The 18,057-nt window shown below is 40.3% G+C and overlaps 3 protein-coding genes across 3 annotated transcripts; 1 reads left to right on the top strand and 2 right to left on the bottom strand.

Annotated features, from left to right (window-relative positions):
• Positions 1–1,152: 1,152 nt before the first annotated feature.
• Positions 1,153–3,973, bottom strand: LOC306862317 (phosphoglycerate mutase 2-like). The gene is made up of 3 exons (XM_079405067.1): positions 3,430–3,973; positions 2,566–2,746; positions 1,153–2,180 (listed from the first exon to the last, which is right to left on the bottom strand). The coding sequence occupies exons 1-3, from the start codon at positions 3,844–3,846 to the stop codon at positions 2,011–2,013; spliced, it is 768 nt and encodes a 255-aa protein (XP_079261193.1). The 5' UTR covers positions 3,847–3,973; the 3' UTR covers positions 1,153–2,010.
• Positions 3,974–5,643: 1,670 nt separating this feature from the next.
• Positions 5,644–7,995, top strand: LOC306862100 (neurofilament light polypeptide-like; the record flags this gene model as incomplete). Its single annotated transcript, XM_079404735.1, has 4 exons — positions 5,644–6,687; positions 6,763–6,887; positions 6,975–7,300; positions 7,382–7,995. 4 exons carry the CDS (start codon positions 5,644–5,646, stop codon positions 7,993–7,995), a joined length of 2,109 nt encoding a protein of 702 aa, XP_079260861.1.
• A 2,857-nt stretch (positions 7,996–10,852) lies between these two features.
• Positions 10,853–15,380, bottom strand: LOC306862927 (neurofilament medium polypeptide-like). Its single transcript, XM_079406034.1, has 3 exons — positions 14,273–15,380; positions 13,341–13,465; positions 10,853–13,011 (listed from the first exon to the last, which is right to left on the bottom strand). The coding sequence occupies exons 1-3, from the start codon at positions 15,299–15,301 to the stop codon at positions 11,661–11,663; spliced, it is 2,505 nt and encodes an 834-aa protein (XP_079262160.1). The 5' UTR covers positions 15,302–15,380; the 3' UTR covers positions 10,853–11,660.
• Positions 15,381–18,057: the final 2,677 nt, after the last annotated feature.

Genomic DNA, 18,057 nt, shown 5'->3' with positions numbered 1-18,057 from the left:
ACTGAATTATTGTATGTTTCATCATTTATAGCTGTCTTTCCCACAGGACTGAAATCTGATTAATCTGAGGAAAGGGAGAGATATCACAGCAAGTGATTTCCAAGAATCAACTGACCAGAGTGACCACTTCTGAAGTAAACCTAAACCTAACCCAGAGAGCTGGAATTCACTCTGTGCCTGAGGAGAGAATTCTTGTCTTCAACAACAATGACTCCACCTATCAAGAACCGCAAGACATTTTGGCCAGAACTGACTGTGGAAGTAAGAATTTAAGAGGAAGTAAGAATTGTTGGGGTTTTCTATGTGAACATTAACCTCTGAAAACATATCAATGTGCTAGACTCACATGCTTTACTGTATGAATTTACAGTGGCTAATTAGCTGGCTTTACAAACCTCTTTTTCTTCTAGTTTTATAAGACTCAATCCTATAAACAGGGGTAAGAAGTTTATTTTTAAAGATGGTCAAGTAGACATTTATTGTAATTGGATAGATGCCACTTCTTGTTGCTTGCCAGTTAACTGTCATTTTCCAGTATTTGTTTTGGCTCTCTAGCTCATGATTGCCCTCTCCATAAACCAAGATTTCACAAATAGATTTGGAATAAAACTTAAAATTAAATGTATGAACTCGCTCCCAGTACTTTTTCTGTACTTTTTTCTATGGCTGACCAGAATGTTATGTAATACTAAATGTTAAACATTAGATGGCAGTATTGAGTTGATTTTACTAAAGCAGTTTGGAAACTCGCACATACTTGTAGGCAAATTGTGCCATTGCACCATGTCAATGTTTAACAGTATATTGCCATGATGTACTCTTCATACTTTGCCCTTTGTAGAACTGATTTTAAAAGTTCTGCATTTCCATTTAAAATTTGATCGCCCACTAATAGCTTATTTATGTCTTATCTCATATCCTAAATTGTATTTATGATTCTGATATGCTGGCAGGCCTTTCAGCACTAAACCAGCATAAACCACACACACACACACACACACACACACACACACACACACACACATACATATACAGGCTACTAATCTTTTGCTTTAAATATCACTTTTGTGTAGTTTTCAATGATTTTTTTTGTAATATATTACTAATATAGCAATATAACTAATATAATTAGTAATATAAGTATTTATTTTTGTATTGATGCTTAAACGATTGATCAATTAAAATAAATTACTGTATGTTAGACCAGCACCAAACCAGAATAAACTGTTTCAAAGGCAAATAAAATAAACAAGAATTAATATTTAATAATTAATTCAATTTTTATTTTGTAATATAAATCACAGTAACACATTATTTTTGGATCAATGTTTAAATAATAGTTTAAATGATATGTTACTCTGTGCTGTCAGTACTGAAGGCCCAACCTAAAATTACTCTTCCTACATAATGAATTAGTCCCTACTGTGACTGTCTAGTTCTGACTTTGTCCTTTTCCAATCACAGACCGTCACACATGCACATCCACACACACTCCTGTCCTTTTGTCACCAGAAAACCTGAGCTGCTGCTAAATGTGGTGCTGGCAGGATGCCGTAGCCATTATGGGCCGTCTGTGCAGCAGGCTCTCGTAGAGAACTATGGCTAGATGAGCCGCCACTGCACCACAGTGTGGGACAGCTGCCAAAATGAACTCAGCAACCTCTTTGGTGTGCCCTTTGGGTCAGCTTACACAGCAGCGCACCGTTCTGCTGAAATCCCTGAATTAATGCAGAGAGAGAAGAAGAGGGGGAGGAACGACTAAAGCAAAAAAGGAGGTACACAAAATGGTGCTCACTTTTATTTGCTGTGTCAGAGTGGGGCAGTCCAACACAAGGGGGTTTACAAACGGTGATGAAATGTGAGAATGTTTGGGGGGAGGGGTGGCGGTCGTGTCCATGTCATGTGTTCACTTTTATTCATTTGGTGGTCTTCAAACAGATTTGGATCCAATAGTGTACCTTAGTTTCTTTTAGGTTTGGGGGTATTTCAGTCTGGGTTTGTTTCAGCTCTTCACTTTTTGACCTTGCCCTGGGCAGCCACAGCCTCCATGGCTTTGCGCACAGTTTCCTCGTCTCCCAGGAACTGCATGGGTTTGATGGGCTTCAGGTCCTTGTCCAGCTCATAGACGATGGGAATACCTGTGGGCAGGTTCAGCTCCATGATGGCTGCATCTGACATGCCTGTAGACACAGGTGAACATCATGTCACATACATTGAGGTTTCAAAAGTCTCAACCTTTCCTTGACCCCTGTGACCTTTACTTCCTACAGTGCATCGCTCTCGAGGGAGAATGCAGAACCTTTCTGCTAAAAGGTTGTGCCTGTAACAGAAAACTCCTCGTCTCTTCTATGTGTGAATGAGGGCTATAAATAGTCCCTGTGTCATCTGGGATCATTGAGGCCTGGTGGTCAGACACGTTCTGTGTGTCTGAATGCTAAATGTACTTGTTCCTTGACATGCTGAGCTAACTTGAAGTTCTATTATATAATGCATCACTCGCCCGATTGATTCCCTGAATAGTCTAACTAAATAGTTTAACTAAATGCTTGGTGGGATGATACTCACTCTCTAAGTGCTTGACGATGCCACGGAGACTGTTGCCATGGGCTGCGATTATGACGTTTTTGCCGGCCTTGATCTCAGGTACAATAATCTCATTCCAGAAAGGCAGGGCACGAGCAATGGTGTCCTTCAAGCTCTCGCAGATGGGAAGCTCACCCTCTTTTAGGCCCTTGTATCGTCTTGACTGGTGAAAGATAGGAATGGAACATGATCAAACATGCAGCCAAGCCATCATCAGTGTATACATGAGTGACGTAAAAGCAAAGTGTCACTTGCGTCAATGAATTACGCCAGTATTAAATGTATGTATAATATACATATGTTAATATATATATTTAATAATATATATCTATATTATATATATCTTAAACTATTTATTTATATATATAATACATTTTAAATATATTTATGTAACAATTTAATTATATAATAACCATAGAAAAAATAAAAATGACATAAAATGTGAAATGTTTAAACATTTATATGTATAAGTTATAAAATATATTGTTACGCTGTAACATCTATTTATACACACACATACACACACACACACACACACACACACACACACACACACACACATATATATATATATAACATACAATGTATATTATAATTATTAAATTATGTAATATTTATTTGCAAACATTTATTTAATATTTATATTTATTGTATATTAATGATATTATAATATAGAGTGTATCATAAAATGTATTATGATTATATATTGTCATACATATTTAAACAATTTATATTCTGAAAAAATATAGTATATATTACAATTGTTACATATTGATACTATATTGATTATATATTGATTTAATATTTTTTCAGATCTATCTTTAACATCTGATTTCTTTCTCTTACCTCACTGATGATCTTGTGGTATGCATGGTCCTTATCCATAGGAGGAGGGGGAATATCAAATGATCTGCGCCAGATCTTGACCTGCTCCTCTCCGTGCTTGGCTGCCGTCTCTGCCTTGTTCAGACCAGTCAGACCACCGTAGTGACGTTCATTTAGACGCCATGTGCGCACTACAGGCAGCCACATCTGGTCCGTGACCTCCATGATGGTCCACAGTGTCTTGATAGCACGCTTCAAAACAGAAGTGTAGCACACATCAAACTTCATGCCTGCATCTTTGATGGCTTGAGCACCACGCTTTGCTTCCTCTAGACCCTTTTCACTGAGGTCTGCATCAAACCAGCCACAGAAACGGTTCTCCTGGTTCCAGGAGCTCTCGCCATGGCGTACAATCACTAGACGATGAGCAGCAGCCATTTTAAACGAATTTGGGTTTTACTACAGTATTTTCCAGACTAAAGCTACCAAACACAGCCCTCCTTGCTGTTGTGCACACACTCTGTGACAAACAGTGAGCCCTGTGTGCCTGTGCAATGCTCTTTTTATAGCATTCTGGTATGTGGCCCGCCATATATGTCAAATCTATTCTGCTTTGAACCAATCAGAATGTTTCACTTTTAGAATGATAGCTGAACTTACCAATTGCCTCTCATGTGTAAGGGGGTGGACCGGGTATCTATCTGCTGCTCGAAGGGCAGAGGTCGTGAACAGATTCAAAATAGCAACATGACTTTTAAACTGAGAAGTGTGGAATAAAAGTGCAAAGATCAGAGTAAGCCTTAGATCTCAGAGGGCATCATAGCTGAAACGTAGAGAGAGAATGTAGAGGCCTAATAATGTAAAGTACAGCAAGATTTTGCAGGCTTTTTTGGTCACTGAGGATTTAAGTATCCTGTTAATCTTTTTATAGCTAGCTATAATGAACTTCTTAATGCCATAAAGTATTATGTATATAACAATTTATAAGAAATTAATGTATGTTTAAGCAACATTTATATTTGAGTTTGTCTGCTTACAATAAAAACATAGCATAGTCTTATTAAAAAACTCATTTAGTTTATTTGTGATATTAGGAAGTTCATTGTTGCTAGTTATTAAAGTGTTAACACTATTTAAACAATTTAAATCCTAGTTTAGAAGTAGAAAAAAAAGCGGTCACACTTTATATTAAGTGGCCTTAATGTACTATGTACTTGCATCAAAGAATAAGTACAATGTACTTATTGTGGTCATATTGTATTGCAAAACACTTTTGCTGCTATTGAGGTGGGGTATGGGTAAGGTTAGGGGCAGTTTTGGTAGTATGGGTAGGTTTAAGGGTGGGTTAAGGTGTAAGGGATGGGTCAACAGTGTAATTATAAATGTAATTACAGAAATTAATTACAGATGTAATTACATATAGGTATTTTTGAAATATAAGTACAATGTAAAAACATGTACACAATAATTGCATTGTACCAAATTATTCATTTAAATGTAAGTACACAGTAGTTAAGGCCACCTAATATAAAGTGGGACCAAAAAAGCAGTTCAGTCTGCATAAGGAGAAACGTTCACTTTTTTGTTCGTTTAATTTTATATGTACTACTTCTCATATCCAGCAGAGGCGATGGTGTGTTTCCACAGGTAAAGCACTGAAAATAGAGCTGTAACCATTCCTCACTTCTTTTCCACCCCCCTCCCTTTCTTCCTCCAGCTTTCATCTCTGTGGGACAGAGAAACAGTGGAAACAGTGTGTGGCATGTATGTATTTGAGCTATTTACATACCATAATTATGTTCATAATTAAATTACATATTAAATTGAGGCACAATGCAAAGCATGGTTTGCTTAATTTTAGCTTCTTATGCAAATAATGACCTTGGTGGCAGTTGCAGTGCATATTCTTAAACGTATAAATTTATTAAGCATTTTGTTTTATGATACTTTCAGAGCAAAAATCTCAATTTCTTATCAGAATTGTATTATACTCCTTGCCTTGCACATTCTACTGCACGTAGCTCTCACTATCTCTCTCTCTCTCTCTCTCTCTCTCTCTCTCTCTCTCTCTCTGCTATTGATACTGCATTGTCAGAGTTTAGAAAATCACCTGCGTCAGAGCTCCTTTCTGGCTATATAAGCTGCGCTGACTGCAGTAGGAGCAGCATATCAGTGTTTGAGGGCTGATCGAGCTGACTGTGGTACTGAGGCACAGAGCAGCTTGTCCTTGGAGCCATGAGTGCCGTCGGGTTTGACCCCTACTTCTCGTCCTCGTACAAGCGCTGGTATGTGGAGAGCAGCCCTCGGGTTTCTCAGCGTGGTCGTTCTCGCACAACTTTCTCCGCCCATCCCCCTTCTCTCTCCTCGAGCCGCCTCCACTATGCCTCCCCCGGAAGGACCTTCGCCGGTCTGCTGCTGAGCAGCCCAGGCCGCTCCGTGGACATGGACATCAGCCACGCTGCCCAGGTAAGCTCTGAATTCCGGGCAGTGCGAACTCAGGAGAAGGCCCAGCTGCAAGACCTTAACGACCGCTTTGCCGGTTACATCGAGCGCGTCCATGAACTAGAGCAGCAGAACCGTGCCTTGGAGGCTGAGCTGCTCCTGCTGAGGCAGAGGCATGTGGAGCCTTCCCGTCTGAGAGGCCTGTACGAGCAAGAGGTTCGCACTCTGAGAGCCGCCGTCGAGGAGGCCCGCATGGAGAGGCAGGCTGCACTGAGCCACCGCGAGAGTATGGAAAATGCCTTGCGGAGCCTGCAGGCCAGCTACGAGGAAGAGGTGGTCGCCCGCGAGGACACTGAAGGCAGGCTTCTGGAGGCCCGCAAGGAGGCTGACGACGGCACTCTGGCTCAGGTGGAGCTAGAGAAGAAGGTTGATATGTTGCTAAACGAGCTGGCGTTCCTGAAGAAGGTCCACGAGGGTGAGATCTCAGAGATGCAGGCCCAGATTCAATACGGAGCCCAGATGGCCATTGAGGCAGAGACCGCCAAGCCCGATCTGTCCAGTGCCCTGCGCGACATCAGATCCCAGTACGAGAAGCTGGCAGCCAAGAACATCCAGTCAGCTGAAGAATGGTTCCGTGGGAAGATGGGCCACCTAACGGAGAGTGTGGTGCACCACACTGACGCGGTGAGGAACTCCAAGGATGAAGTGGGAGAGTATCGCCGCCAACTTCAGGCCTGTGTCCTTGAGATCGATGCTTACAAGGGTCTGAATGAGTCTCTGGAGAAGCAGCTCAGGGAGGTGGAGGACAAGCAGAGTGCAGAGATTGCAGCCATGCAGGTTAGTTCTAGTAAGCACTATTTTGAGTAATTTAAATTCTCAAACCATTATTTTGACATCCATCCTTCCCTGCAGGATACAATCAGTGACCTTGAGGATGAGCTTCGAGCTACTAAGGGCGAAATGGCAAGATACCTTAAAGAGTACCAGGATCTTCTCAATGTCAAGATGGCACTTGATATTGAGATAGCTGCTTACAGGTTGAACCACTAATATATAGTCAGATTTTTAGATTCATGTCAATGCCTCCAATTCGTCACATTATCTTTTCTGGGGTTTTTTTGCAGGAAGTTGCTTGAGGGGGAGGAGTCTCGATTCAATGTGGGTGTGGGTGGATTGGTCGGTTCCTACGCTGTTGGTCCCGTCTATTCCCGACCCATGTTCTCACTGTCCACCATGAGCTCTGGCGCCCCCTACCTGCTTGGATCTCGCCTGGTTAGTGCATCCCTCTCAACCGATGAGGCCATCACATCCAGTCAAGCTCAAGAAGCTGCTGCCAGTCCTACCAAGGAAGAAGAAGAAGAAGAAGAGGAGAAAGAGGAAGAAGAGGAAGTAAAGGAAGAGGAAGCGGAAGAGAAGGTGAAAGAAGAGGAAACAAAGGAGGAAGAGGAAGGTAAGATACAGATGCTGTTGTCGTAATCAGGAATTCTAAATACTGTCAAGAAGTGCATTACTAAATTACTGTTTTACACAGGTGCTGAACAGGAAGAAGAAGAGGACGCTGGAGCAGAGGAAGAGGAAAAAGGAGACAAGGAAGAGGAGACTGAAGAAAAGGAAGATATTAAAGGGGAAGAAGGGGAAGGAGATGAAAAAGAGGGAGGTGGAGAAGAGGAAGAGGGAGAGGGAGAGGGAGAGGGAGAGGGGGAAGAGGGAGAGAAAGGAGAGGAGGAGGAAGTGGCTGCAGAGGAGGATACTGAGACAGAGAAAAGTGAGGAGAAAGCTGACACAAGTGCTGATAAGGACAAAGAGGATACAGAGGCAGACAAGGAAGACACTAAAATAGAAAAAGACAAGGTAGAGAAGGAAACTGAGAAGGAAAAAGTTGAGCCTAAGGCTGAAAAAGCCAAAGAGGAAGCCGAACCTGAACCAGTCAAAGAGAAAGCCAAGGAGAAAACTGAACCTGTACCTGAACCAGAGTCAAAGGATAAAGCCAAGGAAGAGCCAGAGAAACCCAAAGCAAAGGAAAAGGCAGAGTCAGAGAAGCCTAAGGGAAAAGACGAAGGTGAGAAAGGCAAGAGTGAGAAAAAGGAAAGTGTGAAGCAGGAAAAGGGAAAGGAAGAGACCGAGAAACCCAAGGTGAAGAAGTAATGAGTCACATCTATAACAGCACAAATACCAGTAGCCTGACCTGTTTCTCTAGTCCTCCTTCAGTCTGTAACTATCAATATGCCTTGATCAATGGTGCTCAGAGCATTTGAAATCACAGTCAACTTTATCAGCTTTTAAAACATAATGATTGTCTGATGTTACTGAGATGATCTACATATCTGAGTGAATGTATGCTTGTGAAGTAGATTATATTTTTGAATGAAGCATCAGTCTTGCAATAGATTGTAAAAAGTGAATCTTTGCTGCCAGTGCAATAAAAAAAGCTTCTCGATGATCAAAAAGATTTGCTGACATTTTTCTTGACATTCTTTGTGGGTGTAATCATATTTAATAGTTTCCTTACTCAGAAGTTCTCTAATATCTGCTTAGTTGAATGGATGCCTTTAGATATTTAAAGCAAATCTGAAACTTTTAATATGAAAGGTATGAATTTGCAACACTTTTAAGAGTTATAAAAAAAATCTTGTGGATTTAATTTAAAAAATAATGCAGAATGCCTAAAGTGGGAAAACTTCATGAATAGAAAACTCCAGTGAGACATTTATTAAGCGATTTACTCATCTTGTGATCTTTAATGAAACTGTTTTGTACTTGTACACATCTTTTAAAAGTTTTCAAATATACTTCTAAAAAAGTAAAACTTTATTTAAATAGAACCATTTAAAACAGTGCTTTACAGAAACACATATGTACATAAACATGCACATGCATCAGCAGATAAAATGGACAGTATAAGAATAAAATAAGAGTACATATATGTGTCAGATGGGAATCTGGGTCATGTTACTAAATACACCAAGTTCAATGTAAAATAGTTAATGTTACTGTTAGGGTATATCCTTTGACTTTTGAGAATTTTATTGATTTTATTTAAAATTCAGAATTTAATTTATTAGTATACTAATAAATAAAATTCTGGAAGCTGTTTATTTAATGTATCTGTAATACTGCAATAAGGTTGTGAATACATTAACACCACACAATATTAACATGAACTAAAACGGACGTTTTTAAAATATTAGCTTACTTAAATTTCTTTATATAGGCTACTAATTCATTTTCATATCTAAATAAAGAGATGTAGCAGCATTAAGAATAAACATGATCAAACAACAAACAAAACCATATTTTTATATTAACAATAACCAAAATTATATTTGATATTTATTAATGCACAATACTTTAGAATGGCAATAGAAAACATAAATAAGCTTTCTGTCAAGCTCCACACTGGTTATCATCTGAAAGGTTTCCTCATCATTTGGTTTGATTCCAGATGATATTTGGCTCTCAGTGTTAATTCTGTCCAATCTGATGTTCATCTTAATATCTCTAGGATAGAAACCAGTGACCAGACATCAGAACCAGCTTACTGTGCTCATCAGGAGCTTTCCTGCCAAAGGCATGAACATCTGGTGAGTCTGGAGCAGAAAATAATAATGTAATCAATATATAATCAAATAAACCAATAATTCTCTCTCATTGTGTGAAAAAAAATATTTTGTCTTTATAATTAATAATCCAATAATTAAGTTAGCTGGCATGAGATCCATTGTGACAGTCTTAACTTCTACTTGCACTTAGTCAGATTTTCTGACGCCCACACATATCTAATATAATTGAAGTGAAAACTTTTGCATTCATGATCGAACGCTTTCATGCATTTTTTAGAATTGAACCAAATTAAGGGTTATAACATTGTGAAGGCCTGCTGATGAATAACCTCAACCCAGAAAACTAAGTGAAAACCATGTTTAAATGAGAATATGTCAATGCATCAAATAAGAATAATGCTGCCAAACCATGTCCTTTACAGTTTTGCATTTGCAACTCTTCATTAATACGAGAGCTACACCTAAATTACTAATGAATCTGTATGTATTGCTGTGCCCTAATTTCACAAATTGTGCTGCACAAACATGAGGTGCATATTTTGAGTCCTTTGTAGCAATATCATGGAATTATGCCCTGGGCTGAATATATAAATCATTCTGAAAATGTTTTTGAATAGACAGAAAAGACAAAAACACTTGGATTAATGCAGTTTTTTTTTTTTTTAATGATGTATCATATTTAATGAAATGATGGGCACTTAACAACTCTGATGCCTTGAACAGTTTCATTATGAATGGTGCAGTGTTGTATATCTCTGATGGCGCACTCTCAACCTGCAATGCAGCAACATGTTCATTTAAATCCTCACATACAGCTGCTAGTATGGGCAAGTCATCTCGGCAGATGAGCTGATTGAACAAAACATTCAATAAAAATAATGTAGATGTAAATCATTTTAGGCAGATTTTTAAATATCAATTAAAACAACATATATTACCAGTTTCATGAAGAGTCAGCAATATTGTCACATTTTAGTTACCTGACCTGTCCAACAGTTAAAGGATGTGTCTTGTGAGTTGGCTGTTTTTTATTCTCTTAAGTGGACTGATATCACTTTAACATGTATTTTACAAAAAATAATTTCCAGAAACTAAAAATTAGACATATATATGACACTTTCATCCATTGTTTTACATGATTTTTAAAAGATTTATAAAGTTTAAGATTTAGATTTAGGATCTAAATTTAGATTTAGAAGGATTTAGAATCCTCAATGATCTTCTTCACTTTTGAACTTGATGACTGTCATTTTTAGCATAAACTTTTAGACTTTTTTCCATATAGAAAAATCATTCAACTTAATCTGAGTGATTACTAAAAACTGCTGTACTTTAATATTTTTTCATCACTTACAAAATATGCAAATGTGTAAACCACGCTCACAAATAAAAATCCATGCATACCAATAAACACCTGAGAAAAAAGACAAGACAAAGTAAATAGTGTATTTTAATATGGTGTTTATTGAGCAAATGCTGCTGAGAAATTCATTCAGATGAACAAAGACATGGGACGGCAAACAGTAGCACCTCATTAACGGTAAGTAGTTGAATTCAAGTCAATCCTATGCATACAAGAATGTATGTGTGCATTGACGGGTTTATTTTCAAATGCACTCATCAGGTAAACATAACTGACAACGGTAAAAAGCATGTTTAAGGCTAAGAATTTCTTAGTTGCTTTATGTACTGAGTGTATATGACCATGGGCTATTTTCACCATTGTCTTCGTCCTTTTTTTTTTACATTTTTTGGCTCTGTTGGTGTCCTCACGATAATATTTATAAGGCTACTTTTGTCAGAACACATGTCTCTAAATCCCTTGTTGCTCTAATTCAAAGTAAATGACATTCCCCACCGCTCTGCGTGTATTTTATATTACTGTCATACATAGGGTGGTTATTTATCTCAAAAAACGAGGAGCGCACTCCCCCCTGAGCTGGCATGCAGATGCCACATTCAAGTGACCGCCTCCCTCCCCCAGGTATTGCAATTTGAACGAAAGTGAAAGTGATTCCCCAGCGTCCCGGACCGCATATGCAGCAGAACCCATTTAAAGCTGTCACTCAACATGCAATTTTTAGCTTGCCGCGTCTTATGGCTTCCTCTATGCTTGTTTTTATTTCAGTGTGGTTAATGTAATACATCTGTTGAGCTTTATGATTTCTTCGTTATGTTAGTTTTGTGTTGATTGCTTGATATGCTTCCTCCCCGGTTCCTCTTCGGTCGGTTATAGCTGGGCGCTAGGGTCTAATCTGCTTCGGTGGCCTTCACTACCTGCTTCTCCAGGGTTTTGGAGACCACCTTCTCCTGGACGGTTTCCTCCACCTCCTCTCCTTTCTCGGTGACCGTAACAGTTTTTGTGACTTGTTTGACTCCACCTTCGTCTGTGGTGATGGTCTCCACCGTCTTGGTGATCACCACCCTCTGGCTTGTTTCATCTTTGGTTGGGCTCTCGTCCACTCCGTTGGAGATCACCTCCTTTTTATCGGACTCTTTCTTCTCGTCTTTCTTGGCCTCTTTCTTTGTGTCTTCAGGTTCTTTTTCTGGCTCACTCTTTTTAGTGGCTTTCTCGTCTGCTGGCTTTGGAGAATCTTCTTTAGATTCTGCTTTCGGTGGCTCTGCCTTTGGGGCCTCTTTCTTGGGTGGTTCTGCCTTAGGTTCTTCTTTCTTAGGACTCTCAGTCTTGGGGGCTTCCTTTTTTGGAGCCTCTGTCTTAGGTGTCTCCTTCGGGCTTTCACTTTTTGGACTCTCACTTTTTGGACTCTCACTTTTTGGACTATCGCTCTTTGGAGATTCTGGTTTAGGCGTCTCCGTCTTGGTTTCAGTCACAGTTGCTTTTTCCTTCTCGGGTTTGGGCTCCTCTTTCTCCTCTTTTCCTTTTTTGTCTTCCTTTGCCGCTTCTGCTTCTACTTTCTTGGGCTGCTCCTTTGCTTCTGGTTCTTTTTCAACAGGTGATCCTTTGTCGCTACCTGCATCTGCCTCATCTTTCTCATCACCCTCTTCCTCTGCTTCTTCTTCTCCTCCGCTGGTCTGTTTCTCCTCTGCTTTCTCTCTCTCAGGAGAGGATTTTGCCTCAGGTGCTTTAGTTTCCTCTGCTTCCTCCTCTGCATCGTCCTCTTTCTTTTCCTCTTCACCCTCCTCTTCCTCCTCTCCCTTCTCTTCCTCTTCATCACCCTTTCCAGCTTCTTCTTCTTCTTCTTCACCTCCCTCCTTCTCTCCCTCCTCTTCATCCTCAGCAGGGGCTCCGGAGGCTACTTTGGCTTGGCTAGAGGCAACCACCTCCTCCTCTGCTTGTCCTTCCTCTTCATCTTCACCTTCCTCTCCTTTCTCACCTTCCTCCTCACCACCTTCATCATCCTTACCCTCCTCCTCTCCTTCTTCTTCTCCCTTGGCAGCGGACAACTCCTCTGCCATCTCAGCCAAAGCCTCATCCATTTCAGACTTCTCATCCTCAATCCTGGTCTCCTCGATGATCTCCTCTACAAACTTGTGTTGCACTTTAAGCTTTGGAGGCTCACTCTTGACCTTGGGGCCTTTGGTGACGGACTGGCGATATGGGAAAGTGCTAAAGTGGCTCTCCTCTCCTTCAAGAAGTTTTCTACATAATGAGAAAATGCATCGATTTGCGATTTAGGCTATAATAAATTGTATGTAAAGATTACATGTAGACATTTCTCTGAAATATGTATGGCTACAAAAATGCTGTCTTTTTTTGCATAAAATAATATATATTATCATTCTCATATTTGCATTAATAAACATTTCAATAATAATGAGTTAAATGATAATTGTTAATAAAAATGAGATACAGTATTTAAATAATAAAATATTATATCTCTAACTAAAAATAAAAGGTAATTTCACAAATTACACAAATTTTACATATGAGTACACCATACTCATATGTAAAATATTTCACAATATTACCTGTATGCAGCAATCTCTATATCTAGTGCCATTTTGACATTCAGGAGGTCCTGGTATTCACGAAGATGCCGTGCCATCTCCCATTTCGTGCTCTTGAGTTCATTATCCAGCTGGTGGATGGTTTCCTAGTGCGTCAGACACAAAATTGTGACAGTTTAGTCAAATAAATATGTTGCTAAAGACAGAAAGAAACTGTAATTTTCTCAAGATAATAATTAGAGTGTATGTGTATATATATATTCCTGGCATGCTTTAATGAACTTTCTGTGTATATGATTCTTATTATCTCACAGCACCAATTAAATTACAATTCACAGTATCACTGTATGGCTTCAAGGGCAACCACTAGGTGCATTCAGTCTATGTGTATGAGGTGATTCCAGGACACAGCCAATGAGCGAACCCTGCCTTTGCTCTGACTCAGCAAACAGTGGGGAGAGACTGCATTGTGGGTGTCTGCCTCTCCTTAACCCTTTCTAACACCTTTCCACTGCACCTATGATGTAATGAAGCATCATATGCAAATCCTCTTGTGGATGACCAGTCAGTTTCTCTGCTTTTGATAGTGAGCTCAGAAGAAAAACCATTACGCAGCCATGCAGACTTTACTGTGACTTGATTTAATTATTGATGATAGCAGCAGTGCATTTTAAAAGCCACATTGATTTATGATGCACTACAGTACAACTGCAGCAAGGCTGCAACCATTGTTCACCACAATATTCAGAGTAGTGGTCTAACAATATGAGTTTTCAATGGCAATTGAGGAACATTATTTTGATTATCAATCAAAACTGCACATAGGCTACTAATGTTTTTCAACTTTAAAACACTTTTAAAATGCACGTTTGAATGATCAGTCTGGCATAATAAACTCCCTTGTGGTTTAAATGGTAGCCTTTACTAATTTTTTAGAGCATGCGATTATGTACCTGAAGGCTGCCAAGGTCATTGTTGTGTCGGTCCTCTATGTCATTCAGCTGCCTCTCCAGAGACTCTTTGGTTCCTCGGACAGACTCCAACTCGATGGTTTTGGACTGTAACTGACGGCGATAATCTGCGATCTCGTCCCGTGCGGATCTGATGGCGCTTTTATTTTGCTCGGCGGCCTCCGTGAGTTTGGAGTAGCGGCACATGAACCAGTCTTCCACCTGCTGGAGGTTTTGCGTCGAGTGGCCCTCCAGCTGCGAGCGAATCTCCCGCAGCGCTTCGGTGATATCCGCCTTCTGGTAGTCCCTCTTCTCCACGGTGATCTGCGACGCTTGCACCTGCGCCAACAGATCGCTGATCTCCTCTTGGTGGTTGTTGCGGATAAACGCGATCTCGTCCTGCAGGGACTGCACTTTCTTCTCCAGCTCGGCTTTGACGAGTGCTGAGTCACCCGTGTCCTTCTTCAGGGCACGGACTATCGCCTCCGTCTCTTCCCTGATGCGCGCTTCCTCGTCGAAGCGGTCCCTGAGGCGCTGGATGTCTTCGTCGATGTGCTCGGTGTCCAGTTGGATCTGCGCCTTCTCGTGATGGATCTGCTCCAGCATGGAGCGCAAATCCTGCAGCTCTTGGTCGTAAAGTTCGCCCAGCTGAGACTGCGACACCTGCTTCTGCCGCAGTGCCTGGATCTCCGCCTCGATCTGCTTGTTCTGCTGCTCCAGAAAGTGCACCTTGTCGATGTAGCCGGCAAAGCGGTCGTTGAGCCCCTGGAGTTGCTCCTTCTCGTTGGAGCGCTTGTAGTCTCCATTGAGGATGGAGGTCTGGGTGTAATCGAGGCTGTCGGTGGAGCTCAGAACTGTTGAGCCGTGAGCTCGCGCCACCGGCACGTTGAAGGTCCTCTTGTAGGAAGAAGAGCTGGGGCTTGCCCTCGACCAGGTCTGGGAGCGGAACCCGCTGGAGGGGCTCGAGTAGCTCGTCCTGGTGTCCATCACCCTCCGGTAGGGGCTTCCTATAGTGTCTATCGAATAACTCATCCGGCCGGACGGGGTGTGAGCTTGCAGATGAACAGAAGAGTGAGGTAAAGTAGTGTATAGGTGCAGGGTGTGTGGCTCTCTCAGCGCTGGATAGCCGCTCTACCTGCCTTTATATACTAGAGGCGCTGTTGCGAAAAAGCTCAGGCTTGTTTTGACTGGACCATTGATCCGACGATATGGGAGGGTCCTGCTTGCTACACTTATCTTTATCAGTGTTTCAGCTTCCTCGTCACACTTAACTAGAGCTTGTGAGGCCAATCCAGTCTGCGATATATTATAAAAATAACTTTCAAAAACGTTTTCTGTTCTAAAATGGACTTTTAAAGACTGGACACTACAAAGTTTGTAATGCATTTGTGGTGTTTAATCTAAGTGATCAGTAGGCCTACGTATGTTTTATCAGCCATCAACATGTTTAAAAACATCAACACTTTTATGTAAAACCAATGCGAACAACCTTTTCTGTTGATAAGCCCTAAAGCTCCATTATTCGCGCCATCGGTGGATGTGAAACGCTTAAAAGTAATATTTCTTACAAAATATAGTAATAGATATGTTGGTTTGGATAGAATCGCATTATGGTTATAGAGCTACAATCACGGTGGACGTGACATCATTGGTACTCTGGACAGAGTCTGAGCACGCAGCCCAATCACTGATGATCGTCTACAGTCAGCACCAAGGACAGCGGCCCCTATCAGACACACTCAAGGGCGTTTAGCTGGACTGTAGTGTGCTAATCCTTCTATGCAACGACGCTATTTTCTTTTCAAAATTTGTCATTGCTGAACATATGAAATTAAATGATGCTACAAGAAATAACTGAGCAGGCGTCTGTTTTTCAATGTGCACTGTAAAAACATTTAAATAAATATCTTGACTCAATTTAAAATGTTAAGTTAGTAAGTACTATAGTATGTTAAAACCAATACAAAATAAAAAAACCAATAATTAAATATATTATTTAATTTATTTATTTGATCATAGCATCTATTTTACATTGTTGTAAAATATATTTCAAATGGACAGTAACATGCAAATATAATTATATATTGACAACATTATGTCTTAAAACTGAAAATTATTCAGATAATTCAGTCATAATGTATATTTTATTTACATTATATTATTATGTGATCTTTAAAGTATAGGAATTCCAAGTACATTCTGTAGCACTGCTCTGGTCTGCTGCACAACATTTTTTGTTGTGCAATTCTAACTTTGGCTTTTTGTGCTGGTTGATGAATGAACTTTATTAACCAGAATCCTGTCTTTTTTGTTGGACTGAGACAGATAGTGCTGACTGCCTCTAAAAGAACACCTGCTATGCATAGAAAGCACTCTACTTCTTACCTTTATTTGCTTCAAATGGCCAGGCTTTGAATATACAGTGTATGATAACCTAAAGGACATATGACAATATGTGATTTCCCCTTTTCTAATGAAACCTGAGCAAAATGAGTAGGATTGCTGTAAACAGGTTCGAAATATTCAAAAAATATCAAGAATGCACAATGCTTTTCAAAAACATTTGAAAGTTTTAGTATTATTGTTTTCTCTCTGAGTATACATTTTAAAGATGCTCATAAGTAAAAGTGTTGAGATGGTAATTGATTGATCCAGAACTGCAGCTGCTGTAGATAATTCAGCCATTTGGAACTGTGCAGTGAAAGTCATTTTGACCTTATACAGACATCTAGCATTAGCAACTGCTAATTTCCAGCATTTCCCATCGCTCAGCACAGAGTTTAATCATATCACCAAAAATTCTAAATGATTTATCGCAATGTTCCGAGCCAATCATATTGAACCATAAGAGGACGATGAATTTATCCCGCTGAGAGGACTAAAATGAGATATTTCCAATCAATTATAGCCCTTATTCTATTTGCTTTGTCATTGGGTTTATGTCCGAGCATTAATGTGAAGCCAGATTTAGCCTGCGTGCAATCATTCAGAGCAGCAGCAGAAGAGCTCCTGAACTCAGTGACCTTATGTCTCTACCATCCAGTCCCAAGTAAAGACCATGCCGTCAAAATGTGCAAATCATCCCTGAGGAGCAGGGCGCCTGTCGCTCAAGGTGCTTTTGTGGCCATGCAGAGCAGTGCGGTTTAAAATTCAATGCAGACCACTAGTAATGCTGCAGAGCACGCCCTTACAGTCCCAGCCTACTGTGATGCATTATTGGCGATCCAGATATAATGTGACTACTTTACAGGCAGTGATCTCCGAATCAGTATAACGGTGAGAAGGCACGTACGCAGGGAGAGAAGCCTGTGATTTATTAATAAACAATGCTTGAGGGAGGTATGCGGTGCATTAGTGGAGTGAGATGAATAGAAATGTTAACGTAAGGGATCAAATGGGACCTTGTCGTGTGAATATGTTTGGTGCAAAACCAAGAAATTTGGGTTGCAAGATAAGCTCTGGTGCAAATGCAGAGTAGTGGTGCATGAAATAGAATGGATACTGATTTAAATCTCTTGAGGATACTGTTGTTAAATCAGCCCTGAAGGGATTCTTTTGCTCGGTTCCTTCCCCCTGACGAGACCGGATGACTCAGTAGTAATCTGTAGACAATGTGAGAAGTGTTTTATATCTGAAAGCATTTGGAAATACATTGATCTGCGTAATTCATGACTCATTCAAGGTCCCACCTAACATCAGCTGAACATTTTCCATTCCTTGCCCTCTCAATGTGTTTTTCTGCCTGCCATATTTTATACATGAGAGTGTGAGAAAGGGTTAATGTGTGT

This window comes from Barbus barbus (assembly GCF_936440315.1).
Source record: "Barbus barbus genome assembly, chromosome: 43".
Lineage (NCBI taxonomy): Eukaryota > Metazoa > Chordata > Actinopteri > Cypriniformes > Cyprinidae > Barbus > Barbus barbus.
The sequence above is the reverse complement of the archived record's forward strand: the minus strand, read 5'-3'. Positions and strand labels throughout refer to the sequence as shown.